This window comes from Electrona antarctica (assembly GCF_951216825.1).
Source record: "Electrona antarctica genome assembly, chromosome: 6".
Classification (NCBI taxonomy): domain Eukaryota; kingdom Metazoa; phylum Chordata; class Actinopteri; order Myctophiformes; family Myctophidae; genus Electrona; species Electrona antarctica.
Window position 1 is genome coordinate 23,822,337 of NC_136811.1, and position 23,210 is coordinate 23,845,546.

Below are 23,210 nucleotides of genomic sequence, written 5' to 3' on the forward strand. Positions count from 1 at the left end.
TGTGCACATGCACACACTCTACAGTGGGGGAAGTACAACAGACCAACGGCACGTGCACCAATGCCCGCCCCCACTCGATCATGATTGGAGGAAGGCCCCTCTCATCCTGATTGGATGAAGGCTTTGCCACCCAAAGCCCAAACCGAAACTAGGGTTTTTTGACCCCAGGGGATCACTGGGGACAGGGAAGAACTCCTTATATGGTCAGCACACTTTATAGTAGGGAGGATTATCCAAAAAATAAGAAAAAATAAGTGATATTTGAATTAAGTGAAATCACTATACCTTTAAAGATGGAGTGCCACAATTTTTGTATTTTTCCAGTTTTTCATGTGTCTATGAGGTGACTACTTCATTAGACAGCCTGGAGTCGTTTTTATGTGCAATGGTGTATTAACTTTGTATTTAGGGTTTTTTCCTGGAGGCTGAACTCTTGACAGTCAAACGGTCCAATGAAATAAACAGTAATATAGTGACACCACACTATCAGCCCCTCCCCTAACCCCTCCCCCTTTATCATACAACTACAGCTGTGGGTGCGGCTTCAGTTCAGGTGGATCACCATTCACCACCCATCACCACCCACCAGGCAAACCAGGCATATACTTAATGAACTGGTGGGCGTGCCCACATAAAAACATCATTTTAATAAATACTGTTTATAATACATGTTTTAGGGTGGAAAAACATCACAGCACTCCATCTTTAATAAATCATATTATGCTCTGTATTATAAGTAGCGGTTTGCTATTAAAACTGCCAAACTTAAAACATCGTCTATAGCTGCCCTTGTCAGTGATTCCGAGCGTTTTCACTAACCTTTGAAAAATCATAGATTATTATTCTTTACAATAATCCAACCACCGATGGCCTTGAAAGACGCAGTAGTCTTGTAGAATCGGGGGAAAAACTGCCCTTGCGATGCTTCGTTCCACAGCTATCGGCAGTTGAATGGGGCTCATTTTCTTTTATCATTATGCTAAATCTGCTGAAAAATGTAGTGATCACGTGATATCTGGGTGTAGTACTCTTCTTCATTGATCCTAGGATCATTCACAGGCTGCGGAAAAGCGGCCTCTATCGTAAACCACTGAAAACACGTCATGACAAGAATCTCGTCATCATGATTGCACTTATGCTTACAAATTATTGGTCATTGATTGAAGTACAGTACATCCAACATTTACTTAGTCCTCTGCCTACAAAAGTCTGTAATATTCTATTGTGATTTAATGTGCACAGTAGTAGCGTTCTGCAGTACGTGTGAAGTCTTCCTTAATTATAACGTAATGTAAAAAAAAAAAAAACGAATGTAACTGGTAAGGATTAATCAATCAAAAGTGCTGGGAACACTTTTTAATTACATTTTTTAATTCATTTACATGAATATAAACATTGCAAGTTGAGGTGATAATCAAAATACACTTTGATTGGGTTATCTACAGCTATAATTTTCAATTTAAACCTTTTGAATTGATATTTGGTTTAATGTGTTCAGTCATTTTTGTCGTTATCTTGAATTGTTTAATTAATGCAGAAAATTGCCATGCTAACCATTAATCCTATTAAATAGCTTGACGAGGCATATGGGCACTTCAGCCCAGAAATGGGTCCAATAAAATGAATTGAAATAGGTCATCACTCATGTACAGTGCTGGCAGCCATCTCATTTTAAAATGACCATAAATGCTGACAATATTTCCATTCTTTTTCATGTTGGTTTCTGTGTTCTTTGGAACATTTTCAATAAGGTGAACATTATAAAAGAATTTGATCGATTTCCAAATATTAAACATTTTCAGAAATGGTGAACTACAAGCTCACAACGTGTTGCATTGCAACTTGTTGTGAGCTTGTAGATTGTCTATTTGTGCTAAACTGATGATACTGCATATTAATGACACACAAATTGGTGCCACATTATGAACATATCTGATGATACTGTACTACTTGTTTAATTATTACGTTTTTTTTTTTTAGATATTTTTTTGCGGCTTACGCCTTTTATTGGTTTTTGAAGGGACAGACAGTAGTAGGCTGACAGGAAACGGGAGAGAGATGGGGGAAGACATGCAGTAAAGGCCGTGTCGGGCTCGGGAGTCGAACCCGCGGCACACTGCGACTGGATTACCAGTCGGGTGCCCAGACGGTTATGCCACCGCCTGGGCCTATTATTACGTTTTATATACTGTATAGTAGCACTGTACTTTTGGTTATCATGATTTCAAGATCACTATTCATTCATTTTCTTGCTATATCCTTTTCATGTGACGGTGGTATATGACAGTACTTTAGGCCCAAACACTTTTGGGAAGCAGCCAGTAATCATTGGCAAGAAGTTTCTATAGATGTATGACTTTGGCAAGATGTAGAAGCCCTGCAGCAGCTGTTAGCATGGCACAGATAGTAGGCTACCTACTGAAAGCCTTACTTATTTCGAAAACATGATGTGATTGGAAAGTGGAAACAATATTGTTGAGCTCAGCACACAACAGGTCTGTGCTTTAATTAACAACAACTAGCTCTGCTTGATTCATTTAGAGATAACATTATAATGACCTTCATAGCATGTCGATCCATGTCCCAGATCGAAGTGATATCTCTTATAATGCCTGCACATGCCACATGCACATACTGGGCAGGTACCAAGAGTGGTTGTGGTAATTACAGTACTTCAGTGCTGTAAACACAGAACATGTCCTCTGGTCGCACACCAACTCAATAACACCACTCGATAACGAGAACATAACAGACAGGCGCGCAAAGGCTGGCGGAGAGTGTAAGGACTTAATTTGTGCATTTTATATAACATTGGTATCATACAGCATGGCTTCTTCTCAGAGATTGCCCTGTAAATTTCAGGTCAGATCTTATATGCATCTTCAGCCCAGGTTTGTGGCAGTAAGACGGGCAAGTGTCTTGGCCCTCTGCCTGTGCAGTCTCCAAAGTATGTCCTTTGCCAAGAGTGCTCATCCACTTTTAATGACTTTAAATTTTGGCTCATTAATAAAATATCTTGCTATAATGTTGTTGCTGCAAGGATCCATCCATGCAGACTTGAAGTGTTGTGTGCAATCGTGCACGGCAGGTCCTGGAGCGCAAGACGAGATAAAGGGGAGGAGGTCAACAGCTGTGTAGCCTTGGGCATCACAGTGATCCTCTAAAACATTGCCTGGTATTCATTACTTTGAAAATATAGCATACTCATAGTTTAATTTCTTTATATTTTCTTTCTTCTTGTGAGACGTTTCCAGGAAGGCATCCAAGCATTTGGATTATTGTAATGCCACCCTGGCCTTAGGCCAGCCACAGCCAAGACAATACACAAGAACACGCTCACAAAATAACAAAAGCATGGTGACACATTTTATCAATGCTGTATTTACAAAGTGGTGCCCTTTATGTGAGATGACCTTTCAGAGGAAACACAGTGGGGGAAACATGGCAATGGTAAATGGTGACAGTTTTGAACAATACCCAATTACACCAGTTAACCCTCTGAAGGATTTGGCATTAACCTCTGGCCCCCAGCAGCCAATGAGAGAAGAGCTTTACCTCATTACAACTTCTTGTGTTGAGATAAGACGCTTCCTCTGAGTAATTTATGTCAACATGTGGAGAATCTTATTAATGTAATGTAATTAAAGTAAAAAAGAGCCTATCTCCCCTGGGCTGGGGTGCACCAGCTGATCATAACTTTAGTCCTAAATTAGGTATAAAGTCATCTTACAGTAGTTTGTAACTAGTGCGCTACTAAATTATGTTGCACCACGAGTCCACAGCTATTTTTTGCATAACTTAGCTAGTAGTAGTGCGTAGACTGCTGGTAAAGTAATGTACTGTATAGACACATAAAATGACAGGACTATACCAGTGACTTTTGTTAGTTGAACTGAGAAGAATAGCGTGTTCCTCCACATGTGCTCTATCCTCCTGGTGAAACTCCTTATTGTCACGGTACGTAAAAGGTAGAGGATTGACGGCATCATGTGTAAGTATCATATGCCATGTTTGCCTACCTAACAACTCAGCAGCGACAAGGCACTACATTACAAGGGACTATCAGCAATTGCTAGAAAAAGGGGGGAAAATAGAAAAATATTGCTAAAGGAAATTGAAATGACATAGGCCTACAACTCATCCGAGAGGAGTAAACCGAGATACAGACTTTAACTCACAACAACCGTAATGTTCCCGTTGTCTTCAAAAGCAGTGGTATGCATCATAACTGCTATGTTGTATGATGAAACGATTACACTAATGTTGTATCCCACAGAATTGACTATGTTGAATTATTTCCTTGAATATTTAGCTGTAAATGTCAACATTATCATAACTATCCAATGGATGTAATCTATCTAGCAGTGTGTTAACAAGGATGGGGTCGTTTGTTATATTTAATTAATTCATTGATTATGTCAAGGCAGTCTTCCATTGTAAGTAGATGTTAGTGCTGCCTAATAGCTTGCGTAAATATTTAGTTGTAACTTAGAACTACGTTATAACAATTGTTTGCGACGCAACAGATTTAAAGGTGGTGTAGGTGATATTGTTTTAAAAACAATGTTTTGTTAAAAGGTTAAAGCAATATAGATATTCGTATGTTTCTACAGTAACTGAGGTTTCCCCATCTCTGCAGCTCTTTAGTAAACATATGTATTTAGTAAACATTAAACAACAATATATTTTCAGTATTGAGATATACATTTTGTACAATCTGGAGAAAGAACTCCATACAGACAATATCAGCTTCAATTGTATAGTGTTCCTGTTTTTGTTTTCTTTCATAACTTCGAATTTCACTTGTTTGTTATGTATCCAGGAGGAGTTCTCTCCTGATTGGATACATTGATATACCAACCTGAATATGAATTTTTTGATGAGTAAGAACTGGAGAGATGGAAAGACCCCTGTTTCTGATTGAGAGCTATTTAAAATGTATTTATACATAAATATTTCACTTACACCACCTTTAGAGTTGGTGGTCATTGACCTACCTATCTGTCACATAGTCACTGTCTCTTTGAAGTTTCAGTAAAATCGGCCTCATGCCTTAATCATCTTGGTGTATTGGGGTAAAAGTAAATCATTAATCATTCATTTATTAATTTATAAATGATATATTCATAGCACAGATGTGTGGGTAAATGCATATAAAACATTTATGAATGCATAAATGTATGTATGAATGACTGGTTGACTGATTTTTGCCCTTTGGTAATGCCGAGTAACTTGTGTTTACAAGGAGTACAAAATTAATCGTTGAGTTGACAAAATCTCATGTAATGAGCAGCAAGATACTGAACTGTGCTATGAACCGTACCATGAAACGTATTGGATTTGTTTCCATACTGGCTCGCTTTCAGATACGGTTCTCAGAACCTAGTTTGGGCCCTATGTAGCTCTGGTCCATAGCTCTAATGCCTTCATTAGAGCTATGGAACTGTTCTCTTCCTACGCTCACATAAATGCAGACCAGCCTCTCGTCTGTAGTGTAAATATTAAAAAAAATAAAACGTTTACCTACTCACCAAAACAAAGGCGCTTTGTGTAATAAAGAAATGCACTTTTTGGCCAGAAAGGGATTTTTTTTTCTCCGGAAGGAAAATATTTTCTCTTGGCAATATCGGTAGAGGGTGCAGTAGAGTAACTAAAAGTATTTATTTTCCGGTGGAAAAAAAATCCCTTTCTGGCCAAAAGAAAAAAATCTTATCTTATCTTAATTGAATACATACAGTAGGACCATAATGGAAACGAGCTATAAGGGTTTTTTAGCATTATTGTATAATTGTACCTCTGTACATTTTACAAACTGTCAATAAAGTATTCAATCAGTCAATCAATCAATTGTTTATATTTTACTTTGTCTTCAAATGAGTAAGTTATCCATGTTTTAGCTGCAGTTAACATTTTGCCATGTTCCCTTTTTCTGCTCAGCGTCATGTGGTGGCGACATCAGAGGACCTGGAGGAATTATCCTTTCACCAGGCTACCCAGAGCTGTACCCCAGCTCCCTGAACTGTACCTGGACTGTAGAAGTCAGCCACGGCAAAGGTAGGAGTCAATGCATTAACCACATGAACCCTACCATCCATATTCTGGGTATGACATAGTAGGCCAACATTGGGGGGAAATCACAGATCAACAAGCAACGCGACGAAGTGTGACCTTTTAGAGCCGCTATTTTCGACACCAAGATTTAGTGTAGAGGGAAAAAAGGTGGTGACCCGTTATAGACTACTGGGGGGACCCCCATCAACAAAGTATATAGCTTGAGGAAGAGTCAAGGCCAATGTGAATCATGGCCAGTGGGGACCAGGCAATCGTATTCGGGAACAGTTCGAATCAATCGGACTCAGTGTGAATCTCCCCTAAGACTCTTCAGCTCAGTTTGACCATTAACCATTTATTGCAAAGCTATTGCATTTAGTATGGCGATGTGGCTCTGCTCATGTGATATCCCAGATTATCTGTGCACCGAGCAGGGTGCTGACGATTTGCTGACGATTTGGTTGCCCTACTCGCATAGTATTTGTGCTGCCCCCCCTCCCGACGACAGCGCTGCATTCCCTCATTCAGATCGACTACTTGCCGTTTGTGAGGACGCACACATGGGTGTGCATTATTACACAACAGAGCCGCGGAGAAAATTGATTTTATGAGAGCCGTCGTGGCACTTTTTGGCACATTTTGTTGCCCCCCTCGGCGTGTTGCCCTACTCGCAGTGCGTATATGTAGCGGGGGCGCTGGCACCGAGACACAGCTGATATCATATCACATTTGATATCTCAGATTATCTGTGCAGCGAGACACAGCTCTGATATCAACAACAAACCCCAGAGCAGAGCATAACATAAAGACGTTATGAACAACATAACTTTCAATGCATTCCATATAGGCCTACCACATAGATGCATATCACATGATCATAATACAATCCATAAAAGTGAGAACACATTATAATCACAGATACCCATAACAGAACTAGATACCACATATAGTACAATCCATAAGTCACATTATAATCACAGAATCACCCATTACAGAACTAAATGCCACAGGGAGCAGGCCGGGGATGTGGAGGGAATTTGAACACTGACGTACAATTTACAATTTGGGCATTAAGACGCTCTTAATCCAGAGCGATTTACATTCAGCAAGGACAAAAAACATGGCAATACATCATATATATAAAAAAAAACATCTGAACAACCACTGAGCTTGGCATGTAGAGTGAAGTAGTGAACACAGAGTAGGGACTGCTTAAAAGGACAACCTGATTGAATTGTGGGTGAGACTGAGTTAGCTGGCAGCGAATGAGAGTGAAGGGAGTTTACGTGGAGAGAGACATCTGATTTGAAGGAGCAGAATGAATTACTGTTAGAGAATGAATGAATGAAGGGGGTCCAGGACTCCAGGGCATTACATTATAAACCTTCTGACTTCCATGTCTCAATGAACTATCGCTGCACTGGATTGGTGTGACGTCTTGTAGTCGTTCTTGATTTCCGCGTCACAGCGAGCAAGCTTTACCACCGCAGCCTCGAAGCTGTGTGTGTGCGCGCGTTTTTTTTTTTTGTGTGTGTGACAGCTGCGCCCTCTGGTGGCGGGTGGGTGGTGTCACAGTGTGACAGACAGACAGACAGACAGACAGACAGACAGACAGACAGACAGACAGACAGACAGACAGACAGACAGACAGTTTTGCCTAGCTTCCATAGTAAGCTGCTCATTGCGTTCGCAATAATCATACTAATAGGGGGGGAGAACACAACGGAGACAAGAACACAACGGAGACAATGCTTTTTTCACCTGACAAATATCACAATTTGATAATTTCTTGTTTTCGAAGATTAGCCAATTATGTTTACCCCTTTAAGTTGGTTAAGACATTTACTTTTTCATTTGGACCTATTCCAATTTTGCAATTATCCATGTGTCAAATAATAAAGACTGATAAATCATAGGATGAAACAGGAGTGTGCCATCTCAGCTATTGATTAGGCTTTAGAGCATGTCTCTAGATTATTGGCTTTGCTTGACATGAAACAATCCATTTGGCTTCCTGTTGACTCGTTTTGAAATGACAAATCTGCACTCTAAGCACTGATTCATGTGGAACTCTTGTCTGATGCAGTGTGTTCACTGTGGTTCATCTGGTTCAGAGATAGGTGTGGGTTTGTTTTGCGTGGGTTTGTTTTGACAAAATTCTAATGTAGGTTTTCATCAGCTACATTTAATGAACATCCGTGACATTGTCTATTGCTCGCTCATTAAGCATCCCACAGTATCAGAGTTTTATTAGTATAATATTATTTTATTTCCTTCTCATACAGCAATTTAAAATGATCTGTTCTCTGAGAAGGACCACCAGGTCCACTTTCCAATCTCCTCGTTACCATCTGAAAAGCAAACAATTCTATTGCAGTGCCCCAACGTGCCCCGTCTTATCTTCCCTCTCTACAAGCCATGTTTCTCCCCTTATTTTACTTCTCCAAAGTGCCTACTAAAACACCACAGAATATACTCATTCTATTATATATTGATCTAATCATCACAGTAAATTTCCTAACACCCCTGTTTCCTCACCCAAGGCGACCTACAGTGAGATTGAAGATAAGATGGTTTTACAGCTCTTGATGTCCAATAAAGTTGTATTCTCGACTACAGATCTATCAGTGAATAGAATATATCAGTATCACTCTCACTCTGAAATGAGGCATCTGATGCCTGAAGAAGGTCTATGTGACCAAAACGTTGCTTCCTATTGTGCAGATGCTGTGAGGGTCAATTTATTTTATTTCCTAATTGAAAAAAAGTAGTGAGTAGTGTTAGTAACTAACACTACTCACTACTTTTTTTCAATATTCTGACCCCTCCACGAAAAGGCCTCGTTGTCCTGAACCCTTATCTATCATGTATACATTATGGATCAATAGTGTGGACTTGGACTGTTTTTCGTCTGTGGCATTCAGTTGACAAAACCAGTATCTCAATATGTTTTTCTTTTTTGGAATATAGAACAACCACACAATTTTCTTGTAGGTTTGAAATGATCACATTTTCAATTAAATTCAGTTAATCCTTTTTTAAATGACTCTCGTAATCCTTACATAACAGATCACAAACCTGTAATTTATTTTACCTATAAGAATCACAGAAAAGCCAGCATTGACATTTTCATGTGGCTCCTGCATCCCCCTTGTGCTATTTAATTATTTTTCTCCTGTTAAAGGCGTCCAGTTCACATTCCACTCCTTCCACCTGGAGGATCACCATGACTACCTTCTGATCACGGAGAATGGCAGCTTCGTCCAGCCCCTTGCACGGCTCACCGGTCTGGAGCGCCCGGCACCGGTTAATGCAGGCCTATATGGGAATTTCAAGGCCCAGCTGCGCTTCATTTCTGACTTCTCCATATCGCTACAAGGATTCAACATTTCCTTCTCAGGTGGAAAAAAACCTACAAAACAAAACACTGAGAGTGCCGGCATGGTGGGGATGTGGATTTATGGGAGGAGAGAGGGCTGGGCAGGAAAAGGGAGATGTGTTGGTTGAGCAGAGATACTACTGGGAATAGAGAGCAATGATGAGTGACGGAGAGAGCGAGAGAGCGAGAGAGAGAGAGAGAGAGAGACCCCATTGGATTATAAGATAAAATGTGCTAAGCCCCAGTAAAGTGCACATAAAGCAACATGCAAGTCTGAATAGTGCTGGGTCAAGGTACTGTAACAACTGGGCCTCAAGCTGTGCCAATCGGAGAAAGGATATTGATGAGACAAAGAGGCCAGCGAGGTGGAAGCTGTCTGCCTTTGATGAAAATGGACATCAAAAGACAACCAAAACTCAACACCATAGACAGGGAAAGATCTGGGGAAGGAAGGAAGTTGGAGGAGATAGAGGGAGGGAGGGAGCTACAGAAGTAAATGTTGGAATATATACAAAGAGAGGAAAAGAAAGGTGGAGATGAGAGACAGAAGGAGGGAGGTACTGAAAGATGAGACAGATGGCAATGGGGGGTGATGAGGGTTAATGGTGGATGGGGATACTGACAGAACGAGGGAGTGTGTGAAAGGAGGTTTCCTTTATGACCAGTCTGCCTAAATGTTTTCCTGCTGTTCGCTGAAGTGAAGCATAACTTGTGCATTCATGAATATTAATTAAATAATGTTGAGTGTGTGTGTGTGTGTGTGTGTGTGTGTGTGTGTGTGTGTGTGTGTGTGTGTGTGTGTGTGTGTGTGTGTGTGTGTGTGTGTGTGTGTGTGTGTGTGTGTGTGTGTGTGCGCGTGTGCATGTGTGTGTGCATGGGCACGTGCCCCTGTGTGTTTTGCTATTAGCATCTATAGATTGCCTCATTAGAATGCAGGTCCTAACCTTCTATGACCTTTAGTTGACCATGTTTATAATATGCTCAAATTAAATGGCCGAGAGTCAATAATTGCTACTTGCTGCAACTGTATATTATTACTGTTGGTTTCTGTATTCATAGAGTATGACCTTGAACCTTGCGATGACCCTGGAAGTCCCCAGTTTGGTTTGCATACGGGTTCAAAGTTTGGAATTGGCGATTCACTGGCCTTCGACTGCAACACAGGCTATCGCCTGCAGGGGGCTCGGGAGATTGTGTGCTTGGGTGGTGGCCGCCGTATATGGAGTGCACCTCTGCCAAGGTGTGTGGGTACGTGGTCAGCTGCTTTCATTCTGTTTCCTTTGGTCCTTGTGTACTGTATGTGTAGCAGGGCTAGCAGGATTTACATTGGCAGGTAATCTGCTGCAAATCTGAATTTGTTTTTAATGACTGTCTAGACATTGAGGAACGTGATGTAATCAGACTTCTCACTGGTATACTGCAATTCAAGGTTAGGATGGTGTTAGACGATTATTAGGTCTAAATGTGGCTCAGCTGCTCTCTTTTCTATATGAAAGAGCCGTATACCAGGGGTGGCCAGGGAGTGTTCATAATGTCGCATGCCCTCCCCATCAGAAACTAAATGTGATCACTTGCACATTTTAAGACTTGAGTACAGAGATTATTTGATAGTCTATAGGCATCCTGTGATATAAACTAATAATATTATTACCAGAGCCCCATTTGTACATATAACCCTTGGTTTTGCTGTATCCATTTTGATCCCATAGCAGAAAAGTACTACTGTGATCATGGCATGCATATTACAAGACAATAGAGCTTGGAAAGAAAACAATAAAACCTATTTATGTTGGGCCTCTAAGTTGTAGCATTCACTTGCATGGTTAATGAGTTTTACATAAAGCATGCAAGAAATCTAAGTACTGTTATTTCTTTTTAAAGCCCAACAATTTATTTTGGCTTGTTGCTTCAGTGCAGTTCATCTTAGAAAGTCACCCTCTCCGGTTTTGCCCTATCATTGTGCAAGATAACCCGCAGGGTAAATCTTAGAAATGAAGCCTGAAAATATTTTTTTACTGAGCAGTAATGTGTTCAAAATGTTGGGGTGCAGCAATGCGAGATTATTATGATAATAAAGAGAGCAACAGGTGCATTATTTAGTCATTTTGAAAATAGCCGATCTACAAGCGTTGTGAGCTTGTAGATCTGCTATTTTCTGATTCTCTGTGTAATGAATTTAAATCGTCTTTATCTCCGATGAAACATTTCTCTCAAGACTTTAGAAATATAAAGTCTATTCATGGTTCTGAACCCGCGGTCAATGCTGCTTTTACAGTATTTTGCGAGCAACAGTGTTGATGTGTAACTGATACTGCCGTCTCTCTGTGTATTCATTATTTTTGCAGCTGAGTGCGGGTCAACCGTTTCCAACAATGAGGGAGTTCTTTTGTCGCCTAACTATCCGATGAACTATGACAACAGCCATGAATGTGTCTACAGTATCAAGGTCCAGACAGGCAAAGGCATTAACATCACTGCTGCTACCTTCCAACTTGCACAAGGAGATATTCTCAAGGTAATTCTTTGTGAATTGCTAATTTGTTTCATCTTGAATTTCATCAAGAAAGTCAATTAAGACGTTATTCTACTGATATTATACTTCCAAGGGTGAAAAAGTAGACTTTCCTTATACTGTTCATGTTGCACTGTTAAGTTTTAGGAATTAAATAAGCTTTCTTAAACCATTTAGACCTGAACCTGTTTATGTTAAGGCAGAGAGGTATTTCATTATTTAATACAGGGGTTCTCAACCCGTGGGTCGCCAAATTATTTTAGGGGGTCCCCAAATTATTTTCAAAAAAAATAAAAAAATAAAAAAGATTTTTTTTTTCACGATTTTTCAAAAATAGCAGACCTACAAGCTCGTAGCGCGCCACTCGGTGGCGCGCTATGAGCTTGTAGATCTGCTATTTTTCAATAGCTAAATTATAACAATGCTTAAAACACCAAAAGGGGTTCCCGCCCAAAATGGTTTAAGGTTATTGTAGCAGTCAATTTATATTGGGGGTCGGGAGGGGGCGGGGCGGGGGTCCCGAGACATTGCCAAAGCATTTCCGGGGACCAAAAACGTTGAGAACCCCTGATTTAATACACAATTAGACAAAGTTTAACTTGGAACACAGTGAACTCACAGTAACAGAGATACATGACTGTGTTTAATTCCTACCGGTTTCTCTGTCATATAAAATAAAGGACATTCAAACTGTAACCATAATTACGTGCATTTCCATATGCACATAATATCCCATTATGAGCCTCACAATTTGACAAGGATTATTCTCGCAGCGCTGCCAACAACTTGTCCTAAATGGATTTTGCAGTTGAATACACTATTGCATTCTGATGATCCACAGGAGACGGGAATAGAGTCAAAACAAACAGACCTCCATAGTCAGTGTTTGGCAATATAGGTTTGTGTGCCCCACCATTTGTCTTGTTGATCCAGCTGTACTTATACAAGATACCAAATCAATAAGAAGTATTATTTACAATCAAATCTCATTTTGCACATTGCTTTGCAGTGGAGGAGCTACACATGCAATACAAGACACAGCATACTGCTCATGCTATTCATCTAGTGTGGTTATATAAATTGACAGTGGGATTGCGTTGCCACGGAACAACTTGGGTTAAAGTGTATTGTCAGTTACTGATATTACTGTTCTGCAACAAGAAATAAACTTGGACCCATTCAGAATTAAATGTTGAAGTGTGAAAATAATATTATACTATGGTTACTCGTTTCTGATTTGCTAGTGGGTGTACATTCATATTAGATATTGGGACACCTCAAACATAGTGCTGATCAACCGTTTAATCACAACTCTAAACTACAAAGGCACGCTTTGCGGAGGGAAAAACTCACTATTCAAAAAATCATTACACATGAACCATACTCGACTAACTTTTTTCACTTTTTACTCTGTTGATCAGAGGCCCCTCTCTGTGATTCAAATTTGGGATAGCTAATTATATCATCACTTTTATTGTAAATATGAGATAATTAGAATATATTATTATTGACTATATTATTTATCATTGTTTTAAAATAGAGTAACATTCACCAAAAGCATTCTTTCTTTTTTATTTGTTCAGGCTGAACAATGTGGAAAACATTAGTTTAGAAAAAGAGTTTAGCATTGGAATGAAAACCATGCAGGTACATGGCTCCCTTGACAACATACTGTACTTCAAAAGGCTTCTTGTCCATCCCTCACCAGGTGTATGACGGCAAGGATATTGTGGCCAGTGTCCTAGGCACGTACACGGGGACATCCATGCAGGGCCTCTGCCTTACCAGCACTTCCAACCATCTGTGGCTTGAGTTCCAATCTGACCAGGAGGCAACTGGAGAGGGGTTCAGGCTCATCTACTATAGTAAGTTAGACTTTTTTTTCAGAAGCCCAAAGGACCCACATTTTAAACGACATTTAAATTGTCTTCTTGTATATATTTACAGAGTATCCATTAAAACAGCATGGTGCCTCAGCAGCAAATCAGGAGGAAAATCACTTTTCTCACTTGCATCTCTATCTTTCTCCCTCTGTAACATTGTCATTAAGTTGTCCCTGTTCCTCCACTGCAATTAACATCTACACCTGCCTGACCGCAACTTGTTAAGAGGGGAATTATAATTGGGATTGTCGGAAATTCTTTCTGTGATTGTTTCTGTCTGTGCATATATTGCGTTTGTCTGTATATGTATGTTTATGTGTGTGCAGGACTGGAGGAAGTGTGGGTCGTGGTTCGTGGTGCAGTAATAGATGGCTTTTGTTCTTCCCTAATTGGTTATAGCATGGGTGTATAACTGTATATTGTTGGTAACTGTTTCTTAGCCATTAGTATGACGAGAGAAAGGATTTGGTGACACTGCATTTTGCAGTCCAATTTAAAGTGCTTCTGTATTTCACCTGAATGTCCTTTCAGGGACGTTTTCGGGGATTCCAGGAGGGTGGTGTTTGTTAGAATTCAGCATAGTTAGTGAGAATAGCAATAGTTGATCTGACCCCCCAGTCATCACATCAAGTTAAACAAGTAAATAAATTGGCACATACTGTACCTCCCCTCAATGATTTGCCCCAGGTGGAGGCACTGTCCTTGGTGCTGAACTCTGTACGGCACTGGCTTGCCTCGCTGTAGTGCTCACCTGTTTGGCGGCCCAGCGAGACTCCACGGCACACACTGTAGTTTGGATCAGGCAGATGGCTCTGTGATCTCGCAAGGGAGATTATATAATTTGTATTCAAATCTTAATGTTTCCAGTCAAACATTATTTTATTTTTAATATTCAAATATATATTATATAATAAATTATGGAGTATTGATTTGTTGGCAGCCTTAATGCATTCCCAACTTGCATTGTCCCGGGCCTGCATCGTTCCCAACTGGTGATCGGGTGTGTGTGTGTGTGTGTGTGTGTGTGTGTGTGTGTGTGTGTGTGTGTGTGTGTGTGTGTGTGTGTGTGTGTGTGTGTGTGTGTGTGTGTGTGTGTGTGTGTGTGTGTGTGTGTGTGTGTGTGTGTGTGTGTGTGTGTGTGTGTGTGTGTGTGTGTGTGTGTGTGTGTGTGTGTGCGCGCGCGCGTGCGCGCTGCTCCCACAGCAAAGCTACTTGCAGCTCCTGAAAAGGGTGGTATGATTGTGAGCTAACTGGTGTACATAGGCCTGCTTGATTTGCCTGACTGACATGCTAGCGTTGTAGTATCTTTTTGTATAGATTTTTATCACATTTTGTGGAAAGTATATGTAGTGCAAGAACCTATTAAAATAGTTGTAAGAAAATAATTTTGTTTTCTATTGGTGTACGTTTTATTTTAAATGTTTGTTTATGGCTTTAGTCGTTATTTCTTATATTTTAAATTGGGGCGGACAGTAAGTTGACAGGAGTCAGCAGTAGGTTGCGCGCTCTGCTCGCGCCCCATTCATGGCCTACTTGTGTGCAAAGCGCAATTTGGCAGCTTGACAGAGGGCATTTCTAGTTACAAATTGCATTCACAATTAGAACCAAATTGCTCATAATTATGTATTACATAATTACATTTCATCTTCAGTTTGACCTTTTCAACAACTGCACAAGGTAAATAGCTCCTTCTCTCTGCTTCAGTATTACTGGGTCTTTCAAACCAGAATAAATTGCCATTTCTTTGCCCGAGAGGTTTGACTGAAAAGCAAGTAGGGCAGTGGGCGGGAGCACTATGGGCAACTTAAATCTTGTCTGAACATGAAATCTGATCATGTTTTCATGACTCTTCTACCAAATGTGCTGAGGTAATTTTCTAAATGTGAGCAGTAACCATCAGAGATTTATACTGGGCATGACACTTGTAATACTGCCATAACATCTGGCATGGGCAAGGGACTCGCCGCGAGAGGGGAGCATAAATCACCGCTGCCGGGTTTTTATGCGGTGGGTGTTGCCGCATAGCAGAACTCTCTTACATTTACTGCCTGAACTATACAAAGGCCACCACGGTCAAGATCAACCACGCCGAGTTAAAGAGTTATTGGAACAATTTCTTGTTTCTGTGTGTATATTTTATTTTATTTAGTTCTGCCTCGCACGAAACCACTATGAATGGCTGCACTATTTCTCACTCCTGGTAAATGTCCACACTCAATTGAACACTTAATTGTGGAGGCCTAATTGTGCTCTCTATCCAGAAAGAGTATTTTATTACCAAGTAATATAATGGGACTTTAAGTCCAGTCCTCATCTGTGTTCAACCGGAGATTAATTCTCATTACTCAATCAATAAGTCTTCACAATACAGATAAAAAAGGGGATTATGGCGGCTCCCCAGTGTAAATTCCGGTTTTAAATGCTGGCAAATGGTTCAATGTGTGTATTAAGTGTCTGTACTCTCTTGGAATGTAAAGAGATATGGGGCTCTAGTTTCATCCATGCTAAACCCCCTTCCCTAAACTTCTTTGCCTTTTTTTTTTTTTTTTTACTATTTTGACAAACATTTTAGAATAGTTAAAATATTCTATAATAATCTACAAACTCACAACGTGTCAATGTAGAGTGGCTATTTTTTTTTATTAGTAACTATTCAAAAATGTTTTTCAAAATAATAAATAAGGCAAAGTAGTTTAGGGATAAGGGGTTTAGCATGGACGAAAATACAGCCTATGGACTGTTCTTTGACGCCACCCCCATTCCCATCCCTGCCGTCTTCATCTTCTTTCCCATTTCTTTATTTTTCCAGGTTTTGAGCTGTCCCACTGTGAGGAGCCTGGCGTTCCACAGTTTGGCTTCAAAGTCAGCGACCAGGGTCACTTTGCAGGCAGTGCCATCACGTACGGTTGTGACCAAGGTTACACCCTGCACGGCAGTGGCATACTGAAGTGCATGACAGGAGACAGAAGAGCATGGGACAACCATTTCCCCTCATGCATAGGTAATCCTGTCTTTTTATCTCTTTCTCTGTCTGTCTGTCTGTCTGTCCGTCCTCGCTCTCTGCCTATGTCACCCTCTCTGTCACTGTCTCCCAGTCTCTTTGGCAGCTGATATTATTATTCAGTCCAGGTACCCCCTAAACATTGCTATGCTCAGTGTTAATCCTAAGGATTTAGTCCTACATGATTTCCACTTAATTGGGCTGTGTTGCGAGAAACTGCATGCCTTGTCATTTTTGTCAGAGAATACAAATCCTTCGGATGTTTTATTGTGAATAATTGATCTCTGTTAATATTCTGGAATTCTGCATCCAAAGCTAGATAATTACATGTGTTAACTAACATGCTCCATCAATCATGATCCAGAAGCATAACAAAGTGCACAGGTAGTAATTTAGTTGGTAGCACAAGGAGGAGTGGCCATATGTACAGTGCAGTAGCGCTTTTATATTCAGAGGCTGCTGTGAGAAAGAGGGGGGGAAAAAAGATGAAGCTATTACCTGCATGTTGCTCGATTCTGGAAGGTGTTGTGAGGCAGTGTCTGTATACCGATGTCTAGCAGTGATGGATTAGGGTAAAAATGATTTACAAATTCCGGACATGTGCAGAATTGCACTTTAAATGCCACCGTGTCCTGCTGCCTTTTCCAATGAGACACTTGCTTCCTCCTCAAAGGGAAAAAATGAGCTTTGGTTTGGCACCGCAGTAGTGTATGTTCCATATGATCACAAATGCTGATCACAAAAAAGGTGCTCTGTCACTCTATTGATTAACTGTTCAACAGAGCTGGATTATTGATTGGTCAATATTAATAGTCAGCCTGGTCTCTGTGAGTTGAATGAGAAGTGGAGCATCCATATCTTTCTCCAAGGCCACGTCTCTAGGCTCCTGTCTAACATTCGGCTGCTTCTCTGAAGCTGATTAGCGCCCAGCACTGTGGACATCTAATGCAATTTTCACATTAATTAAGTGCTGTTTGTTCTGTAATATAGATAGTCAAATGATAACCAGGGGAAATACACCATAGATTGGAGGATGATATCATTGACATTTTAGCGGCACCCACAGTGGAAGGCCCACACGGTATAGTTTGTTTACACTGACTGTATAGTTAATTAATGGCATCATTAGCAGGGCATACTTGGAGGCAAAACAAGTTTTGCATTCCTAAGTGTCTCCGGTCAGGCAAGAAGTCTTTGTCGCAGTTCCTGCAATTACCTGGTTGTAGAAAACAAAGAGAACTATAGTCAGATGCAGCAGCCATGAACGTGTGGCATTGTCTTCCTCCCTCCCTCTTTCTCATGCATTCATTGTCAACCTCTCTCCGTCTTTGTGCGTGCGTGCGTGCGTGCGTGCGTGTGTGTGTTGTGAGAGCAGCAGAGTGTGGTGGAGGTTTCAAGGGTGAGTCTACAGGTCGTATCCTGTCTCCTGGGTATCCATTCCCTTATGATAACAACCTGAGGTGCACCTGGACCATTGAGGTCAACTCTGGCAACATCGTCAGGTATGACAGTATACCTACTGTACAGTATACCTACACATTTTGGGCGGGAACCCCTTTTGGGGTTTTAAACATGTTATAATTTAGCTATTGAAAAATAGCAGATCTACAAGCTCATAGCGCGCCACCGAGTGGCGCGCTACGAGCTTGTAGGTCTGCTATTTTTGAAAAATCGTGAAAATATTTATTTCAGAAAACTGGAGGATTTAGAAGGATTTTTTAAAATTTTGAGGTCAGGCCTAAATGGGTCAAATGATAAGGGACAATATCGGTGGCACCCAACTGTACATGCTACATATGTACACAGCTACAGTAAATATGTTCATTCAGCAATGAGAGTGTAAATATTGAACTACAATTTGGTTAAATATGTACTCCCTCGTTTACACTCTCTTATGGGAACATTCATAAAGGTCGTTTTTTTACACTCTCAAAGTTAAATGAACCCATTTAGACCTGAGGCCGATTCTAAAAACGCCTCCTAAAACCTAACCTAAGGTTTTCTGAGGTTATACGTATCGGTCACGAATCGAGTCCCAGTGGGCGCATTTTTTATTTATTCATTTTCTTTTAATAAAAACGCATGCCTGTGATCTAAAAGATTTCTGTTAAGTATCCTCAAAATGTCTGTCATCAAGAGAAACAGCCTGCAGCTATTATCAGTGAATGGGACAGTGACTTTGTAGACACTGACAGCACCCAAGGGGATGTTCCAGTTATGTGAGAGCATTTTGTGGTGCAGAACTGTTAGCACGATGAAATAAAACCCATTTGGTCATAAAAGTCGAAGCAAACAAGTATGATTGTATAAATTCAGTCTTACATCCTTTGACAAAAAATAATCTCTGGGCTATCTCTTGATGGCTTGTTTCACTTTCACAGACATTGATTGATGTTCCCTAATCTACACTGAACTTACACTGGACTGAACTCTATGTTGACTTTCCATCAGGCATTTCACTTTTGGTGAGGAGTTGGTTTGAATCAATAATTGGAGCTGCAGAACTGTGAAAGAGAGCAGCATAATAAAAATAAATGGAAAAACCAACCAAAGCCAGATTGATTGACTGATTTGACCCGGGGCCACGGCTCACTCTGACCAACCAATACCAAACTAATCAATACCAAAGCAAAGATAATATATTTTCTTCACTTCATCCAGTCTCCAGTTCCTGGCCTTTGACACGGAGGCATCCCATGACATCTTAAAGGTGTGGGATGGCCCTCCTGATAATGAGATGTCTCTGAAGGAGGTGAGTGGTTCATTGCTGCCGGAGGGGATCCACTCCACCCTCAACTTGGTCACCATTCAGTTTGAGACTGACTTCTACATCACCAAATCCGGCTTTGCCATCGACTTCTCCAGTGAGTATTACTGTACTACCACCATTGACCATTATTATTATTATTATTATTATTATTACGGGCCAACAGACACACAGATATTTGTGATTTTTTTTTCACTTCTCATGGCGAGTTTTCACGACTCCCTCTAGAGAGTCTAAATATAATGCATGCGTGTAGTCAATAGAGCACATACTGTACAGCCTGCGTCTGTGCACTAGTAGTAATTATATTTTCCCCTAATCTTATGATCTGTCATTATTTCTCTCCATGTTATATCAAGTTATCAAGCTGAAGTATAGTGGTTTTTAATTCCAATCTCGTTATCTCACACTGATCTGTCAGTATTTGCCTTAATCTTTGTTATGGTTGAGCGGTTGTGAAGCTATCACAAATCCCTGGTATTTCACAGTCCACTGCTGTGGATGGTCTCCGGTGTGCTGTGGGCAGCCCTAGTTACACACTGATGCGGTCCACATGTTTTGCTGATGGGGAACTTCTAACCCATGCACCCACGCACAGCCAGTTCTATTATACCTCATTGATTCAGCTGTGAAGTTTGTGAAGAGATAATTTATTTTTGAATGGATGCGAGATGTATTGCACCTGCAATTGTGTTGCGATTGTTGTGATTGGAGATCTTAGTGCTAGATCTCAATGCTGCATTTGACACGGTCGACCACAATATATTACTAGACAGACTGAACAATTGGGTGGGACTTTCTGGCACAGTACTAAACTGGTTTGAATCATATCTGATAAAATACAAAAGATACATGCAGTATAACGCAAGGATCCATTCGACGGCCTCTACTGTTCAATATCTACATGCTCCGACTACCTCAGATTATGGAAAACAACAAAATAAGATACACAAATCTACCATATGACCAGAGGACTATATGGTCCAATATAAACACTGACTAAATGCATTAAACAAATCAAGAATTGGATGTGGCATTATACTTTCTTCAATTAAACAAAGAAAAACTGAAGTAATCGTTTTTGGAGCCAAGAAAGACAGATTAAAAGTCGAGCACCCAGATCCAATCGGTAATGTTAAGATTAGAAGTTAGAACCTCTAGCCAAGTCAAAGACCTTGGTGTAGTCATGGACCTGAATTTAGACAGCCACATTAAACAATCACAAAGTCAGCCTCACCTAAAAAATATAGCACAGGTTAAAAGACTTATGTCTCAGCAGGATCTAGAAAGACTTGTCCATGCTGCTGCTTATGTTCTTACTAATTCCAAGACATTGGACGATATCACTCAAGTTATTAAATCCTTACACTGGCCCCCTGTGTATTAAAGAATTGATTTCAAAATACTAATGTTGGTCTAAAGCTTTGAATGCTTTAGGGCTACATTATACATTTCTGACCTTGTGAGATATCTGGGAAAGGTCTTCTTTTCTTCATTTTCATTGCACCACCCATCTGGAACAAACTTCCAGAAAACTACAGGGCTGCTATCACTCGTATTTATTTTAAAACACAGCTAAATACCTTTCTGTTTGATTTTACTTTGATTAAGTTATTTTAATTTTTGATTATGTCCTGTTTCATGTAAATCCAGCCTTCATCAGTGTGGAGAGTTTGTGAATGTCAGTCTCTTTTAAGGGAGGGGTGACAACAGTGATTATGTGCACCTGCACACTTTCACCACTCCCTTAAAAAAGACTGACATACATACTTTCATACTATCAATAAAGGCAGAAAAAGCAAAAAGAGACTGACATTCACAAACTCTCCACACTGATGAAGGCTGGATAGCCGAAACGTCTGTCATTCGATGTTATAAAGAATACAAACTAAAATGCAGTCTTGGTGTGTGCGACCCATTGCCTTGTTGTTGAAATGTGCAATGCAAATAAAATTGCCTTGCCTTGGATTAGTTTTCCAATCAGTGGCTACAGTAAATAGAGTGTGAAATTGTGAATTTCATAAAATAATGAGGGTTTCTTTCTGTGCTAGTGGCCGATATAGTATCTCTAGTACTACAGTTGAAAAAAATAATATGAAAATATATTTTTTTGTTCAAATAATACAGTATACCATTCAACTAGTCTAAACCTGCACACACAGGGATGACCTAGGAATTGATCCGATTTGTACTACTAATTTGGATTTGTTGCATTGGGCTGCTGCACAGCTTTGAGAGCATCACAGGCATTCACTTGCAGAGATCAGTCAATACTCTGCTGTTTTCTCTTATTAACTGTGTTTGAGAAAGAGTTAGAGCTTGACAGCTGTCTGACTGCATGGTATGTAATAATCCCTTTTGTACGTTTGTGTGTGCACCATGTGTGTTTTAGTGCGTAGGCTCTGGCTCTTGCATCTGTGGGTGTTCTGTATATTGTATACCTGTACCATACACTGTACGCTTGCCTACCTTTCTGTGTGTGTGTGTGTGTGTGTGTGTGTGTGTGTGTGTGTGTGTGTGTGTGTGTGTGTGTGTGTGTGTGTGTGTGTGTGTGTGTGTGTGTGTGTGTGTGTGTGTGTGTGTGTGTGTGTGTGTGTGTGTGTGTGTGTGTCCTTCAGGCTCGCTCGCGACAGCCTGCAGGGACCCAGGTATGCCAATGAATGGCAGTCGCAATGGAGAAGGGCGGGAGCCTGGTGATTCAGTGACCTTCTCCTGTGATCCAGGATACGAATTACAGGGGGAGAGCAGAATCACCTGCATCCAAGTGGAAAATAGATACTACTGGCAACCCAGCCCACCAAGCTGCATCGGTGAGAGGGAGAAAGAAAAATAATGACGAGAGAGAGGGGGAGGAGATGGAAAGAGAGAGGGAGCGGTGGAGAGGGAGATGTGGGAAAGTACATAGAGGCAGAAATGAACAAGTGAAGGAGCAGTGTATAGGGATTAGGAGTAAAAAATGATACATGTGAGAGATGGAGAGTACTTTCTATAACTTATTATAACATCAGAGAATGTATTTCTTATCAAACCCGTAAACGATATACAGGTATTATGTAGGATAACAGAAAGCACTCGAGACACATCTTGAGCTGTTGCCAAGCGTTATCCTCGCTGTGGCTAATCAAGGGCTGAGGTCAGCCAATATGTTGTTTCATCACAGCTTAACTGTTAGTTAATTAAGTTAACAATTATCAATGTAATTAATTAACAATGTACTGTAAGTGTGTGTGGGAATCTACAAACCATGTTTTATATTTGCCTGAGCTGTTGCCAACTGTGGTCCAAGTAAATGTTCTTCTGGCCAGGGAAGAACTGAGCACTGGGCATGGGACATTATTTTATATACATGTTTATCTTATATTAGCTTACTTATTGATGGGATCATTGGTGTTGAGTTCCAGTCTGTTTAATGGATGTGGGTACAAATAATAAAAACAATAGCTTGGGAGATTGGCAGGCTTTTTATTATTAATGTGTATGAATATTAACTTTCTATTAGGGAAGATAGTTTAAAATTCCTAATCGTGTCAGTGCTTTTGAATTGCATTCAGGATTTTCTTTTCATCTTAAAATATTGACTGTATATTTCCATTTCCCCAACACCAGGCAGTGGGAAG

General features: G+C 40.4%; 1 protein-coding gene across 1 annotated transcript in view; it reads left to right on the forward strand.

Moving 5' to 3' along the window:
• The window catches only part of LOC306924819 (CUB and sushi domain-containing protein 3-like), a gene marked incomplete at both ends in the record, with an annotated part of 337,974 nt that overhangs the window by 128,535 nt on the left and 186,229 nt on the right, over nt 1-23,210 (forward strand). The window contains 9 exons of the mRNA XM_079503471.1: nt 5,938-6,054; nt 9,236-9,451; nt 10,490-10,678; nt 11,776-11,945; nt 13,651-13,807; nt 16,635-16,826; nt 18,202-18,328; nt 19,488-19,690; nt 22,212-22,403. Coding sequence (XP_079359597.1) covers nt 5,938-6,054; nt 9,236-9,451; nt 10,490-10,678; nt 11,776-11,945; nt 13,651-13,807; nt 16,635-16,826; nt 18,202-18,328; nt 19,488-19,690; nt 22,212-22,403 — 1,563 coding nt within the window. The remainder of the gene's footprint in view (nt 1-5,937; nt 6,055-9,235; nt 9,452-10,489; nt 10,679-11,775; nt 11,946-13,650; nt 13,808-16,634; nt 16,827-18,201; nt 18,329-19,487; nt 19,691-22,211; nt 22,404-23,210) is intronic.